This window comes from Erythrolamprus reginae, chromosome 1 (assembly GCF_031021105.1).
Source record: "Erythrolamprus reginae isolate rEryReg1 chromosome 1, rEryReg1.hap1, whole genome shotgun sequence".
Lineage (NCBI taxonomy): Eukaryota > Metazoa > Chordata > Lepidosauria > Squamata > Dipsadidae > Erythrolamprus > Erythrolamprus reginae.
The window spans coordinates 43,795,987-43,810,725 of record NC_091950.1 but is presented as its reverse complement, the minus strand read 5'-3'; the positions used below and the strand labels follow the sequence as shown (position 1 = coordinate 43,810,725).

Sequence of the window (14,739 nt, the reverse complement as noted above, 5' to 3'; positions counted from 1 at the left end):
GTGACTGAATCATCTCTGCTGTAGATTCTGAACTTCAGGAGTGGCATGTTTTAATTCTGGGAAAGCATGAGGTAACTATAATAATAGTTGGACTCCCAGAATGCCCAGGCAGTTATTCTGACAGCTGAGATCCAATAGTTTGGAAAGCTACTGTTTCAACAGATCCTGCACTATTCAGCAACAAGCTTAATTGAGAAGAGAAAGTATAAAGGACAGTTGGAAAGAACAGGATACACTTGACAGCTGACTTATTTCAAAATAAATTTATCTTTAAGTACTTGTAATTTGTGGATTGTGTTGTATTTTGAAGTGTTGTTTTCACTTTGCCTTCAATGTGTAGGTTTTTCTCTTCCTTTTGTAAACCTTATATAGAAATGTGATGCTCACTGCTTTAGAAATTTAACAAATATAGATTTGATGCCAAATATTATTCTTAGATGTGCCAGGCACATATCAGTATTTACAGAGGATTGTGTAGACTTGAATAGTAGCTATAAGATAAAAAAGCAAGTAGTTGTCTAAAAAGTAATGAACTAAGAAAGAATATGCCTACTGTTATCATATGCTAAAAAAAAAAATACAGGTAAAGGAAGGGAGTGCTGGTGTTGTGCAGCCAGCCACCCAACTTGGGCTTTTTTTAAAATAAAGAAAAATCTGATTCTGACATCCTGGACAGCCTGGAATCAAAATGGACAGGTTAGAAAGCATAGAATTTATTTATTTATCAAATGTATTTATTAAATTGCAGGCATTATTCTGATAACAGAGAGAAATCCCTGACAAGAAGTACAGTACCTTGAGGCCACCAAATTAATTACCCCAACAATATTCCAGGCCCTCAATGAATTTTCATGTTTTTTTAATGTTATTAGGATTTAGTTACAAAATCATACAGATTTATCAAACATATTCTCTTACCAGTTAATGTTAAAGCAGTTGAATAACAAGCATTATTATAAAAATGTATACAATATGTATTTTCTTCATAATCATGAACCTTAAATGTACCTTGCTACACATGCTTAGGGTTAGAAGAAATGCATGTTGCTTCAGTCAGAAGGCAAAATGACTTTAGAGTTTGCCTATTTCTATTCCTAAATTTAAGTCATCTTCTTAAGGTACATCACCATGCAGTATCTGTAAAATTTGCTCAAGCTTTCATTTATTTATTTATTTATTTATTTATTAGATTTGTATGCCGCCCCTCTCCGTAGACTCATTGCTCCTTTATTTTGGTTCTTTGACCTTTCCTGAGAAGAGCACAGTGTTCTTTTGTGCAAATGCTATTGCTATTGCCAAAGATATTCTGGCGGTTTGGCAGCAACAATGCATATTTATTAAGAACAGGCAGAGAAACTGATAGGGAAACAAGTTAAGCCTTTGTAATTGCAATGAAAGCAAAATCCAAATAGAAATGTTCCTTAATCTGCTTCTGTTTGTTAAGGCTACAATATCATGCCAACTCACTAGATCAATAATAAATTGAATTAAAATGTGCTCCCAATTAAATCAATATCCAACTAGATACCTCTTGCACATACTTCCGAAAAGCTACATTTAAGAAAATTGTTGACTTTGAGGCAATATAAATTTGGTATTTAGTAGCCAAGTATAGTTTAACCTGTCAAAATTGAATTCCCTTTTTAAACTAGTCCGACTTGGAGACTACCAATCCTCAATAGAAAACTTCCGTTTTTAAATTTGCTTTATAAATATGGTTGTTTTCAAGTATCCCTGACAATAAATTGCAAAATTTATAAAGTTCAACTCCTAAGAGCAGTTCCACAATAGCATCATCCAAAAAGGTAAGTGGCTTTCTTTCACATGGTGTCTTCATGCTGAGGATAGATGTGTGTTTGGAGTGGTTTTGCTTGGATTTTTGCACTGAGATATGAGGAGTAGAAGGTTTGGAATCTGTCCTAAATAGTACCTACAGATTATTTTATTTATAATTTATACAGCTTTATCTCCTTTTCTAATGCTTCAAACATTTTTGCTATCATTTTCTAACATGTTTCTGGGTTCCTCAGTTGCAACTGAGAAATATATTTCATCGATATTAATATAATACAAACACAAAGAAACAACCTAGCACTAAGAAGAAATTTCCTGTGAAAACAATTAACTTGCCTTCAGAAGTTATAGGATCACTGGAGGCTTTTAAGAAAAGACTGGACAGCCAGTTGTCTGAAATAGTATAGTGCAGTGATGGCGAACCTGTGGCACGGGTGCGACAGGCGGCACACAGAGTCATATCTGGTGATACACGAGCTGTTACCCTAGCTCAGTTCCAATGTGCATGTGTGTGCCGGCCAGCTGATTTTTGGCTCACCCAGAGTCTCTGGGAGGGCATTTTCAGCTTCCAGAGAGTCTCCCCAGGCTCTAGAGAAGCCTCTGGAGCCTGGGGAGGGCAAAAAATGGGCCTACCAGCATAGTTCCCTCTAAGCTGAACAGTGAGCAATGGCTCACTTAAAAATCATCATCAACTCAGAGTTTTTCAAACCTGCCCAGAAGCCGAGAGGGAAAGAGTGAGAGGGAAAGAGTGCCGCCCAGTTCCGAAGGGACTGCCGCTCAGACACTATACTTTTCCGCCCACCCCAAAAAAAATTAGAGGGAACACTGCCTACCAGACCCATCAGAGGTTGGGAAATGGCTTTTTCAGGCCTCCAAAGGGCCTCCAGGAGGGGTGGGAAAGGCCTTTTGCACCGTCCCCAGGCATTGAATTATGGGTATGGGCACTCACAAATTCATGATAGCACACACACACACACACACGCTTTCAGCGTCCGAGGAAAATAAGGTTTGCCATCACTGGTATAGCGTCTCCTGCTTCTGCAGGGAATTGCAGATCCTTTCCAAGTCTGTTATTCTGTTGTCCATTATTAAACTGATTGCCCATTATTAAAATATAGAAAAGTCTAGCAGAATATTAAATATCCAACACATTCTTGCTATGACAGTTTGAAATTGGCAGCTTTTAATTAACAAAATAAAATGGTATGCTATATGGGCATTAAGAATTTAGACTATATATGATATATCATATGTATGTATGTTTATATATACATATACATTACAGAGAGAGATCTTTTTCCCTACTTGTTTTAACACATCACCGCACCCAGATGCTAAAAGATGACCAGTTCCACTTGTCAGCAAAGAAGATACAAAAAGTTATTTTGAATTTCTGGCTTAGCTATAAACCAGCTATTATGAAAATTAAAAGAAATACTGTAATTTTTTGGGGACTATAAGACACACCAGTGTATAAGACACACCAAGATTTTGAAGAGGTAACTAAGAAAATAAAAGGGTTTTGCCCTCCCCCAGCCCCCAGGAGCATTCTGCATACCTCCCAAACCCTCTGGGCATCCATTTTTGTGTGGAGCGGGGCTTCGGGAGGCCCAAAATAGCTGTATTTTGTGTATAAGGTGCACCAACATTTCCACCCTATTTTGAGGGCGGGGCGTGTCTTATAGTACTCCAAAAAATACAGTGCCTGGTTAACGTTAGTTTCAGTAGGGATGTATTAATAAGTGAAACAGAGAAATAATTCTTAAAATTAGCTCTTCTGTTACCTGTGATTTACCTTTCACCAAATAATCACCACTACTATATGTGCTATTCTGTCTAAGATGGACAAGCTTCCATTGTGAAATATAGCCACACTTTGTCTCTTTAACCACATGGTGACTGTCCTTACACCTCTTCATTTGAATTAAATAGATGCCCATGGAGCTATCTCAATTTTGGATAAGAGAAGGTAAGTCCTAACTTCCCAATTACCTCTTGGATGGATTGTGAAGTGTGAGGCTTAGCATCAAGTTGCAGTGAAAATTCAGTGTCTTCAGTGTCGAGTTGATCCTGGCTGTCAATTTCAGAAAAATCCATGTAAATAACATCACTGCATGCCAAAAAGATGTGTTTTTTCCTGCCAAAGCCTGGGTTTCATCTCCCCTACACTCCACAGGTGAACATTTGTAATGCTATTCATTGTTGGATCATAATGATAAACTCATGTTTCACTGCCTGAAACAGTATTTTTTTTGAATAAATTATTTGCCTTGTTCTTCTACCATAATTCCCTGAAAATAAGACCCTGTCTTATATTTTTTTGAACCCTAAAATAAGCAATTGGCCTTATTGCCATGTACTCAAAAGCCTGATTGGGCTTATAATCAGGGAATGTCTTATTTTTTTGCTGGGATAGAGTGACATGACACAATTAAACAGGGTTGTTTAAATTTGGCTTTTAGTATGTCTAATGGATTTTAGATTTTTAATTGGTCCAGTTTAACTTTGATTTCTACTATGTTACGTCTTTATATTTATTTCTATGTTGTAAGCCACCCTGAGTCTTCGGAGAAGGACGGCCTAGAAACTGAAATAATAAATAATAAATAAATAAATTGTTGGAAAATTTCAACTCTTGAACTTTCATCTCTGTTATTCACATGCAAGAAGCCCATCTTGCACAAAATGTCCTGTAGTGAAGACATCAATGACATGATCCGTATGTTTTTGTGAACCCAGTTATAGTTATTGTCAGAAATCAATTTATCTCTTTTAGATAATACAAAAAAAAGAGAAGCAAAACATATAAGTAACATGGAAAACAAATCATAGTCTAACTTAACTTATTTGCTCTAGTAGGCTTTCATCAGGTATAATTTTTTTTACATATTTAAGTGTCCACAATGTACTTAGCAAGAGTTTTTTCTATTTTCTAACCAGTGGTAGAGTAAATTCCAACAATCATAAAATTGTGATTCTTCTTTGCCTTTCATTTCAAGGGTCAATTTAGACATTTCTGCGCATTGAGTTATTTTTTCTAATAGTAACTCGGAAGAATACATTGATCTTGTACTCGCCTATATTTTATTATGTGTTTTTGATGTATTGTGTTTTGTATTGTTTTTTTCTTTCTGTATTATAATTGTAAATAAAACTTTTTTAAAAAATGTTTTTGTGAAAAGGCAAGCTTGAAAGCAGTTTTCTTTTGAGTAGTCCATCAGTTGTTATTAACCACCTCACCAACCTGTTTCATGCAAAATGTCCTTGACACTGGTGATCTACATTATTTTTGATCAAACAAATACGTTCTTATCTGTTTACTTTCATTTATTGGTTAAATGATGCACAGAATTCTCATAGCAGTTTCCATTAACTGAAGTGAAAGAACACATGCTAAGACATTAGTACATCTGTTGTAGACTTGTAAGATTCAACCTTTGTACATATTCAGCTAAACAAAATTATATCTGCCTATCAACAGACATTGGAAAGGGTGGGCTTCAAAAATTTAGCAATGGAATCTCTGCCTGGTTGATGGGTGGATGTGGCCATGGTGGGTGTGGCCCCGGCAGCCTCCTGCACCACAACTGGGTGGGGTATTTATGCCCTCTCCGGGCTCCAAAGGTCTTCCTCACACCTCCAGGAGGGCAAAAACAGCCTTCCCAGCCTCTGGAAGCCCGCTGAGGCTGTTTCTGGCCTTCCCACACTTTGGTAGGCTCATTTTCCACCCTTCCTGAGCCTCCAGGTACACCCTGCATTTACCTGCATCCAAAATGGGCCGTGTGGGGACTCCTAGAAGGGGTGGTGGGTGGGGCGGGGCCAGCCAGTAGTGAGATTTTGGGGTTCTCTGAACTGCACAGAATCTTAGTTAAAGGTTCTCCTGAACCCTTGTGAACCCCCAGCAGTTTACCCCAGGAAATGATAGGAATAGAGGGACCATCTATTTATCTATCTATCTATCTATCTATCTATCTATCTATCTATCTATCTATCTATCTATCTATCTATCTATTAAATTTGTATGCTGCCCCTCTCCGTAGACTCTATATCTTTATATATATGGTTAATAAGATGATGTCAGTTCTGGCTTTCCAGAGAACATTCATTCAGAACTACCTTTATACTGAATTGCACCCTGCTAAATTAATTCCCAGTAAAGCAGCTGCCATTTATTTATTTCTGTGCTGGCTGACTACCTGCCAAATGCTGTCTTCTGTTCTCTAAAAAGCAGTCCCTAGCCTTAGGAATGTAACCTAAGAATTTTCCCTTGCTAAATTCATTCTGAGTTACTGCTCTGTACTTTTCCATTTGATCAAAAAAAATCTGCTATGCCCTTTGCTTTTTGGCTTGGAAGAATATTCTCATAATTTGACTAAGGATGCAAGCCTACGGGTTTACTGTTCTGTGGTCAAATACATAATTTGGAATGTTGACAGGTTATGACAACAAACGAACAAACTCAGAATAGCAACTACAATAGTTAAAACAAAGCTTTGCCTGTTTTTTAAGTATGTCACACATGAAAGCATATTTTATGTTCTCTTCAAATCATTTCTCTCATTACTATCTTGCAATAGATATCCAGAGGTTTTAAATTTAAAGAAGCCAACAGTATAGCATAGCCATTTCACACTATAGAGATATTGCTTTGCACGATTAACAAGACCAGCCCTCTTCAATCCTGCAGGCATGGGAAGGGCTTTACAGAATTTTTGAGTTTAATGGTGAATGACAATTTTGTTTTGTCTCAAAGTCTTTAGCTCAATCATCTCAGAACTTTAGAAATACTGGAATAGCCAGCTGGCCTTTATTATTTTCTTTGTACAAGGTTTGCCATCCATTATTATGTTGCTGGGATTTGTTTTGTGACTAGTCTATCACGAAATAACCTTTAATCATAAACATGCCATTTGAAGACATTGCTGAAATAGACTCTGTTCAAGCAAATTACTCAGCATTGTGTACCTAATTGCAATTTTGACTTTTGAAAACTCCTCCTGTTTGTCATATGCTGAGTACTTTGGGCCTTTCTAATCGTTATTAATCCTTGATCATCACACTTTACATAATTGAAAGTACACATTTTGTAGAGGAAGAACTAAAAATAAAAGTAAATTAATCAAGATTACAAAAAAAAACCACCAATATCACTTTAAATTAGTACTAGAGTTGGAAGGGACCTTGTAGGTCATCTAGTCCAACCCCCAACCCCCAAGCAGGATTTCAGACAATGGCCATCCAACCTTCTCTTGAAAGTCTCAAGTGTTAAGAGCTCTCACAACCTCCACAGGCAAGCTGTTCCACTGGTTGATCACTCTCGCTGTCAGAAAGTTTCTCCTTATTTCCAGGTTCCAATCTTTCTTTGGTTAGTGTCCATCCACTATTCCTTGTCTGGCCTTCCAGTGCCTTGGAAAACTGTCTGATCCCCTCCTCTCTGTGGCAGCCCCTCAGGTATTGGAACACTGATATCATGTCTCCCCTGGTCCTTCTCTTCATCAGACTGGCTATGCCCAGATGAGATTTTATCTCTAATCTAGTTTTATTTCATTATCTCACTGCCTATCATTTTAACTGTTTAAATGCACAGCATTTGCTGTAGAAATTTTATGAGAATTACTCTACAGATAGGATTCTAATATTTGCATAAAACATGTATTCAACCACCCGCAAATGCTTATTATAAGATTATAATACTATTTATTTATTTATTTATTTATTTATTTAAACAGAGTCAAGTGAGGACTCACTGTGCTGTTTACAAAAAGGTTTTCCAAATCTCAACCACAAGATCAAGATAGGAAAGGCACCCAAGAGCAGGATTCTGACTTTCTCAACTATGTGTTATGTATAAAAGAAGAGCACAAATGATTTCCTATTTTAGAAAATGTATATGGCCACTTGTCTTTAACAGCTAATTCTGGGCAGCTAACTAACAATATGTATCAATAAAAAGCCAATAAAAATGGTGCAGAATAATTAAGAATATTCTTTATACTTTATTCATACACCTGAGGAATCAAATCTTCAATCTACCAGAAGCCCAAGAATATCATGAGAATATTCACTCAAGCCTTTTCATATCAAGACAATTTAGAATTGTGCCCAGGTGACTTAACTGGATTTTGAATATAGTGGAAACAGTTTACCTGGTGTCCTGAACATTTCTAGAATCTGATTGACAAATTTGCATGACACGTAGTAATAGCGATCTTAAGATACTGAAACACATCATCCAGTTTATTTGCTTTAGTATGTTTCAGTCTCAGATATTTTATTTCAGTATTCACGAGGTTTTGAGCTGGTCAGAAAAGGTTTTAAAAAACAGTAACATTTAGTGGCATGCAAATATGATCAAGCTGGAGCTAGCAGCAATTTTCAGGCATGCATACAATTAGTTTCCTATTAATAGGGTGGACTCTGATTGCTTTTTGCAAACAGTTTAACAAACCTGTTTATCCAAGAATATGTTACATAGCCTCCTTGCTAGAACTGATCTGATCTATGCATACACACCCTAGCATACAATAGTGCCACTTTGTATAAGAATTCAGTGCAATTGGTTTTTTCCCCCCAAAGGAAACAATCTAGGTAATAAACATATCTGCTCATGAAGTAGAAATAGGAAGTATTGTAAAGAAGTTTGCAAAAGATGGCTATAAGTCAGGTACTTTCTTACTACTAGCAGATTATGGATCAACATTCCTGTGTGATTCTTTGTAGAGAGGAAACAGCTGGCTTATCACAATAAACTGTAATATCTTGAATATGCCACAATTGTCTTATGATTTAGCAAAATATGTTGCTCAAGCCACAGGTCTCTTTTTTCTTGCAGCTCTGCATGGAAGTGAACAGAGTTTTACAAAAAAAAATTATGAAGAAAGAATCCTGCTTATTTAATACACATTAGTGAAAATACACCTTACTAGCTTTGTTGCTCCAAAGATAAGGTAACACATGAGGTTGCTGTGATGGGGGGGGGGGGGGGGGAACCATGCAGAATTGGTTGAATTTTGGAACTCTCTAATGTAAAACACACCCCAAAAGCATTTTAATCTTTGTAATTATAAAACTGCCAATGGTGGCTAAAAGTATAGTAATACCTTGCCATTAATACACATTTGATTTGTTACTGTAAATACACTATGTAGTACACAGGGCAGAGGTGTGCAAATAGCTTGTCAGGGGTATAAATGGCTGTGACTACTAAATACATATTCTGTGACAAGCTTGAAGTTAGCCCTGTGTATCATATATTAGCCAACCCCACATGGCTGTTAGAATTGGGCACTTTTGAACAGTAATAATAAGGCCAGTAATAATTTGTATGGTGGTTTTTAAGAGAATAATTCTTTTTCGATATTATGCTATCGCCTTGGGAGTCTCAATACAATTTAATAAAAACAAGTGAAAATGCCAAATTCTAGCCAAGACAAAGTACTGTATACCTATTGCACCTGAAGAACCAATTTGAAGTAATGGTTAAGGCCCCATGTTACAAACTGGGAGGCCATGAGTTCTAGTACTACCATTGGTATGAAGTCAGCTAGATGATCATGGGCCAGGCACTCTCAAACCAAGGTAATGGCAAGCCACTTCTAAAATCTTGCCAAGAAAACTGAAGGGGACTTGACCCAGCAGTTGCCAAGAATTAACAACTTAAAGGAACACACACACACACACACAAAACCTGCACCTGAAGATTCAAATATGCTGTTCATAGAAAAGGACATTGACCTGCCAAACGTTGCTGATACATGTACAATTTATCCCTGTGTTTCCACTAAAAGAAACTGCATAAACATTATTTGTAAACGGTACAAAAAGAGTGAGGACTTAAACAAACTTGTATTATGTACAAAATTGGGAAACTTTCTCTAAAATGTTCGTTTTGCATCAGTTTAAATTCTCTGTGGAAAACTATTTTGCTACTTCCAAGTAATTTTACAGTATGAGGTCTAGCCCTTAAATTATCTTAACACAGCAATACCTGCTACATATTTATCCTACAGGTTTAAGTGAGACCTTCCTGCATTATTACAGAGGCTCACTGATCTAAATTTCTAAAAATATATTTCTTTTGATTTTTTTTATAAGATAACTAAATTCAAGGAAAGAGATTTTTTTTTGTACATTTAATAGTGTTGAAGATGCTTTTCTCAGTCATGGGCCACTTGAAACAGAAACAAAAACTTGCTTTTATTAATATTTCCTTATTCATATCCATATTAAATGGCAAATCTATAAATTGTTTATAATAGACCTGAATCAGCAAAGCTACAAAAGCTTTTAGCATACATGTTAAAATATATTCTGAAAATGTTGTGCTTTAAATGAACTTTACTATTCTATGTGAATGAATGCATTTTAACCTGGGTACTGAATGGGAGGTGTCAAAATGCACTGAACCAGAAACTCAGCAAGATTTATTTACGGAACAGTCAGCCCACAAAAAAACTATGACTAACACTAACTAAATATAGGCTAGACTTAGCTAATCCTTTTTTTGCCAGTCTAAACATACTATACATCTATAACTAGTTATTAGTTTAATTATTATAGATATTAATTATATAGAGAAAAGAACTGTGCATGTTTCTGTAATATACTCTGCATACATTTATATTGTTCCAAATTATCCACATATGCATGCAAATAAACCTAAGCGATGATTTGAAAAAAGTATTGGAAATGATTTGTGATACCCCAAATATTTTAAGATCTTTATTTATTTTCTCTCTATCATACACTGTCTTTCACTAATCAAATCACTCAGATGCTTTAGGTATTTTAGAAAAAATATTAATTGCCAAGTTTTAAAAGATTGCTTGCATGATCAAGTGTTAAGTTGATTAACCCAAGTTCAGTCACCTATTTTCAATAGAAAATCGATAAGTTAATCATGGAAAGGAGACTTGCAACTCTCCATGAATTCCTAATAGCTCCAAGTAGCTTGTTTGACCAAATGCTGTGGGAGTCATAGCTCAGCATCTAAGGAGTTGAAGTTTCTTATTCAACTTGGGCTATCCTAGCAGAATATTAATAACCTGAATAGATTGTTAAATATGGGTTGACCTCAATAAACAGCATTTTGATTTTCTGATTTGATGATAATCAAAACTATCACACCAAAAGTCTCAATGGACACCAATTGTTAATAGTTCCCAAACTGCAGCCCCGGGCACATTTTCTCATGAATTATATCCAAGCATGCATATATTTTTCAATGGTTTCTTAGGTATATGCAAAATTTAGAATACTTGACTATATTTCAAAGATCTTAATGCCTCAGCTATATACCATGTGTCAGAATTTTCCTGTAAAATGTTATCCATTTAGCTTGTCTTTTATCAAGCCACTCAGATCCACTTTCTAAAGCTCAGCTTAAGTTTTTGTCCTATATAATTGGTAACTATTATGCTGACACTAGCTGTTCAACTGGTTATGGCAGCAAAATTAATTAGCCAAAGTTCTGTATCTTAATGAATCTAGTTAGTCTCTTTTGAAGCTTTTTAAAAAAACTTTAAAGCAAGTGATATTTGGATTATTATAGGATTTAGCAAGCTAGTGCATAATTTTAATTAAAGCAAAGCAAGATTTAATTGCTTCCAATAGACAAAGATGGCACCTGTCAGAATAAATCTGCTAACTAACAAGTTGTATCAGACTGAGCATGGCAATGTAATGCTAAACCCCCCTCTGCCTACCAAATTTTTGCTTGGTAGTAAACTTATCTGTCACTATTATCAAACAGTGCATTCTGAGAACTAATTCAAAGCCCCATGAAAATATTCTACCTTCAATATCTTTTAACGCTATATGATAAAATATTTAACCCATTGACCATTATAGCTCTTACTGTCCAGTAAAAGCAACCTGTATCCTCCTATTAAACACTTACATAGAAAGAAAAACAACTTTGCATGCTTCAAGTAACTTTTATTACCAAAATTTCAAAATAATCTGACCAAAAAGTTGCCAAAAAATAACATAAGGCTTTTTTTAATGTTTAACATTTTCCATTCTTCTGAAATGTTCTTCCCTCAATTGTAATGCTCAAGTAGATATTTACAACAGTGAACATAAAACCAAACATCCACCAACTAGCATAGATATCTTAATACTAAGACAAACATTATCCGCAACAAAATGAGCTGGCAATGCTTTCCAATATAGAGAGCAAGATAATGCCTCCTCCCTTACACACCCACAGTCTCCATGGGGAAAGAGTAGAGCAGATGGCAATTGCTCATACAGTCTAGTCCATGGTAACTTAATCCACTTCTTCAATAGTGGGACCACCACCTGGAGCACCAGCACCTGCAGCTCCTGCACCCTGGTACAATTTGGCAATGATGGGGTTACAAAGCTTCTCTAGCTCCTTCTGCTTGTGCTCAAATTCTTCCTTCTCAGCCATCTGGTTTCGATCGAGCCAGTTGATCACCTCTTGGCACTTTTCAAGCACCCTCTGCTTGTCTTGCTCACTAATCTTGCCTTTCAGCTTGTCATCCTCCACAGTCTGCTTGATGTTGTATGCATAGGATTCCAGGGCATTTTTGGAAACTACTCGTTCCCGGTTAGCCTCATCCTCTGCCTTATAACGCTCTGCTTCTTGCACCATGCGGTCAATGTCATCTTTGCTGAGGCGGCCTTTGTCATTGGTTATTGTAATCTTGTTCTCTTTTCCTGTGCTCTTGTCCACAGCGGTAACATTGAGGATACCATTCGCATCTATGTCAAATGTCACTTCAATTTGGGGCACACCACGAGGTGCAGGTGGAATACCAGTCAGGTCAAACTTGCCCAGCAGATTGTTGTCCTTGGTCATGGCTCTCTCTCCCTCATACACTTGTACCAGCACACTACTCTGGTTGTCTGAATAGGTAGTGAAGGTCTGGGTTTGCTTGGTGGGAATAGTTGTGTTGCGCTTGATTAAGGCTGTCATTACACCACCAGCAGTCTCAATACCCAGAGAAAGTGGCGCTACATCAAGCAGCAGGAGGTCTTGCACATTTTCTGATTTGTCACCCATCAGAATAGCAGCCTGCACAGCAGCACCATATGCCACAGCTTCATCGGGATTTATGCTTTTGTTCAACTCTTTTCCATTAAAGAAGTCTTGGAGCAACTTTTGGATCTTGGGAATACGAGTTGAGCCACCCACCAGAACAATTTCATTAATCTGTCCTTTGTCTAGCTTAGCATCACGAAGAGCCTTCTCTACAGGTTCAAGAGTACCACGGAAGAGATCAGCATTGAGCTCTTCAAAACGAGCACGGGTGATGGAGGTATAGAAATCAATGCCATCAAACAACGAGTCAATCTCAATAGAAGCCTGGGTGGAGGAGCTCAGGGTACGTTTGGCTCTCTCACAAGCTGTGCGGAGCCGTCGAACCGCCCGCTTGTTGGGACCAATGTCACGCTTGTGCTTGCGCTTGAATTCCTCCACAAAGTGACTCACCATGCGATTGTCAAAGTCCTCCCCACCCAAGTGGGTATCTCCAGCGGTAGATTTCACTTCAAAGATGCCATCTTCGATGGTCAAAATGGAAACGTCAAAAGTGCCACCACCCAAGTCAAAGATCAGCACGTTCTTCTCGCCCGCTCTGCTCCCTTTTTTATCCAAGCCATAGGCAATGGCAGCAGCCGTGGGCTCATTAATGATGCGCAATACATTGAGACCCGTAATAGTACCTGCATCTTTGGTGGCTTGGCGCTGGGAGTCATTGAAGTAGGCAGGCACAGTAATTACAGCACTCTGGACTTTCCGACCCAGGTAAGCCTCAGCGATTTCTTTCATTTTGGTCAATACCATCGAGGAAATCTCTTCAGGAAAGAAGGTCTTGACCTCCCCCTTGTACTCGACTTGCACCTTGGGCTTCCCACCTTCGCTCACCACACGGAACGGCCAGTGCTTCATATCGGACTGCACCGTCGGGTCGTCAAATTTGCGGCCGATGAGACGCTTGGCATCAAAAATGGTATTGTTGGGATTCATCGCCACTTGATTCTTGGCTGCATCTCCGATGAGGCGTTCAGTGTCCGTAAAGGCAACATAGCTCGGTGTGGTGCGGTTGCCTTGGTCGTTGGCGATAATCTCCACTTTCCCGTGCTGGAAAACTCCGACGCAGGAATACGTGGTGCCCAAGTCAATGCCGATGGCAGGCGCTTTGGCCGACATGGTTGCAGGAACGCGATCAAGACAGCCCTCTGAAGCGATGGGGATTAAAAGTGAGTTTTCAAGAACCAGCCGTTAGACGCCCGCAACGGACAAAGTTAGCGATCTGCCGTTGCGTTCGCCTCAGCTTCCTTTTATACTCAGAGCGCGCCGGCTTCTGGAATCTGCCAGAAGCCAATTGCCCAATCACGTCACTCTTTGCCGATCTCTGACCAATCCCTTTGGTATGTCTTCGCCCCTTCTTCCGTCACAGTTAGAAATTTCCAGAGGAGGCGCGCTCCGACTAGAAGGATTGATGTCCCCAGCGACCAATAAAGATTCGGGGCGCTCTCCTTGGGCGGTCTCGAGCCGCCTTTTGGGCGGCCGTTACGCCCTTCCCTCAAGTGACTCGAGTGGTTAAACTCGCTTTGTATGTCTTAAGTTACTTTCTGGGTTCAGCTTCTGGCAGCGCCTGGAAGATTCGGGGCGCGCAAGGGAGGAGGGGAGGGGGCGATGCCTTGCCGGCTGGAGCAAGAAGAGACCGTTGAGAAAAAATAATGTTCTCTGAGGGGGGGAAATCAGCTCCCTAAGGGGAAAATGACTGAACTATCGCAAACCATCATCTCTGCGCCAAGCAAACTTGAGCCGTCATATCGAGACCCAGGGCGCCCAGTCGCAACATTGCTTCTGAGCATATGCTGAGTTGGCTTCCCCTCGCGCGCTGTGTTTTTTTGACTGAAAAGTTATGGGTCGTCTTTGACCTCAAACTAATGTATCACAAGCACACATAG

The 14,739-nt window shown here is 38.5% G+C and overlaps 1 protein-coding gene across 1 annotated transcript; it reads right to left on the bottom strand.

The window, feature by feature from the left end:
* Positions 1–11,709: 11,709 nt before the first annotated feature.
* HSPA2 (heat shock protein family A (Hsp70) member 2) lies at positions 11,710–14,106 on the bottom strand. The gene has a single exon (XM_070750841.1). It carries the CDS (start codon positions 13,970–13,972, stop codon positions 12,065–12,067), a length of 1,908 nt encoding a protein of 635 aa, XP_070606942.1. The 5' UTR covers positions 13,973–14,106; the 3' UTR covers positions 11,710–12,064.
* Between the last annotated feature and the right edge of the window lie 633 nt (positions 14,107–14,739).

Coding starts and splice junctions, on each gene's coding strand:
- HSPA2 (XM_070750841.1), bottom strand. CDS start 13,972: ATGTCGGCCAAAGCGCCTGCCATCGGCATTGACTTGGGCACCACGTAT.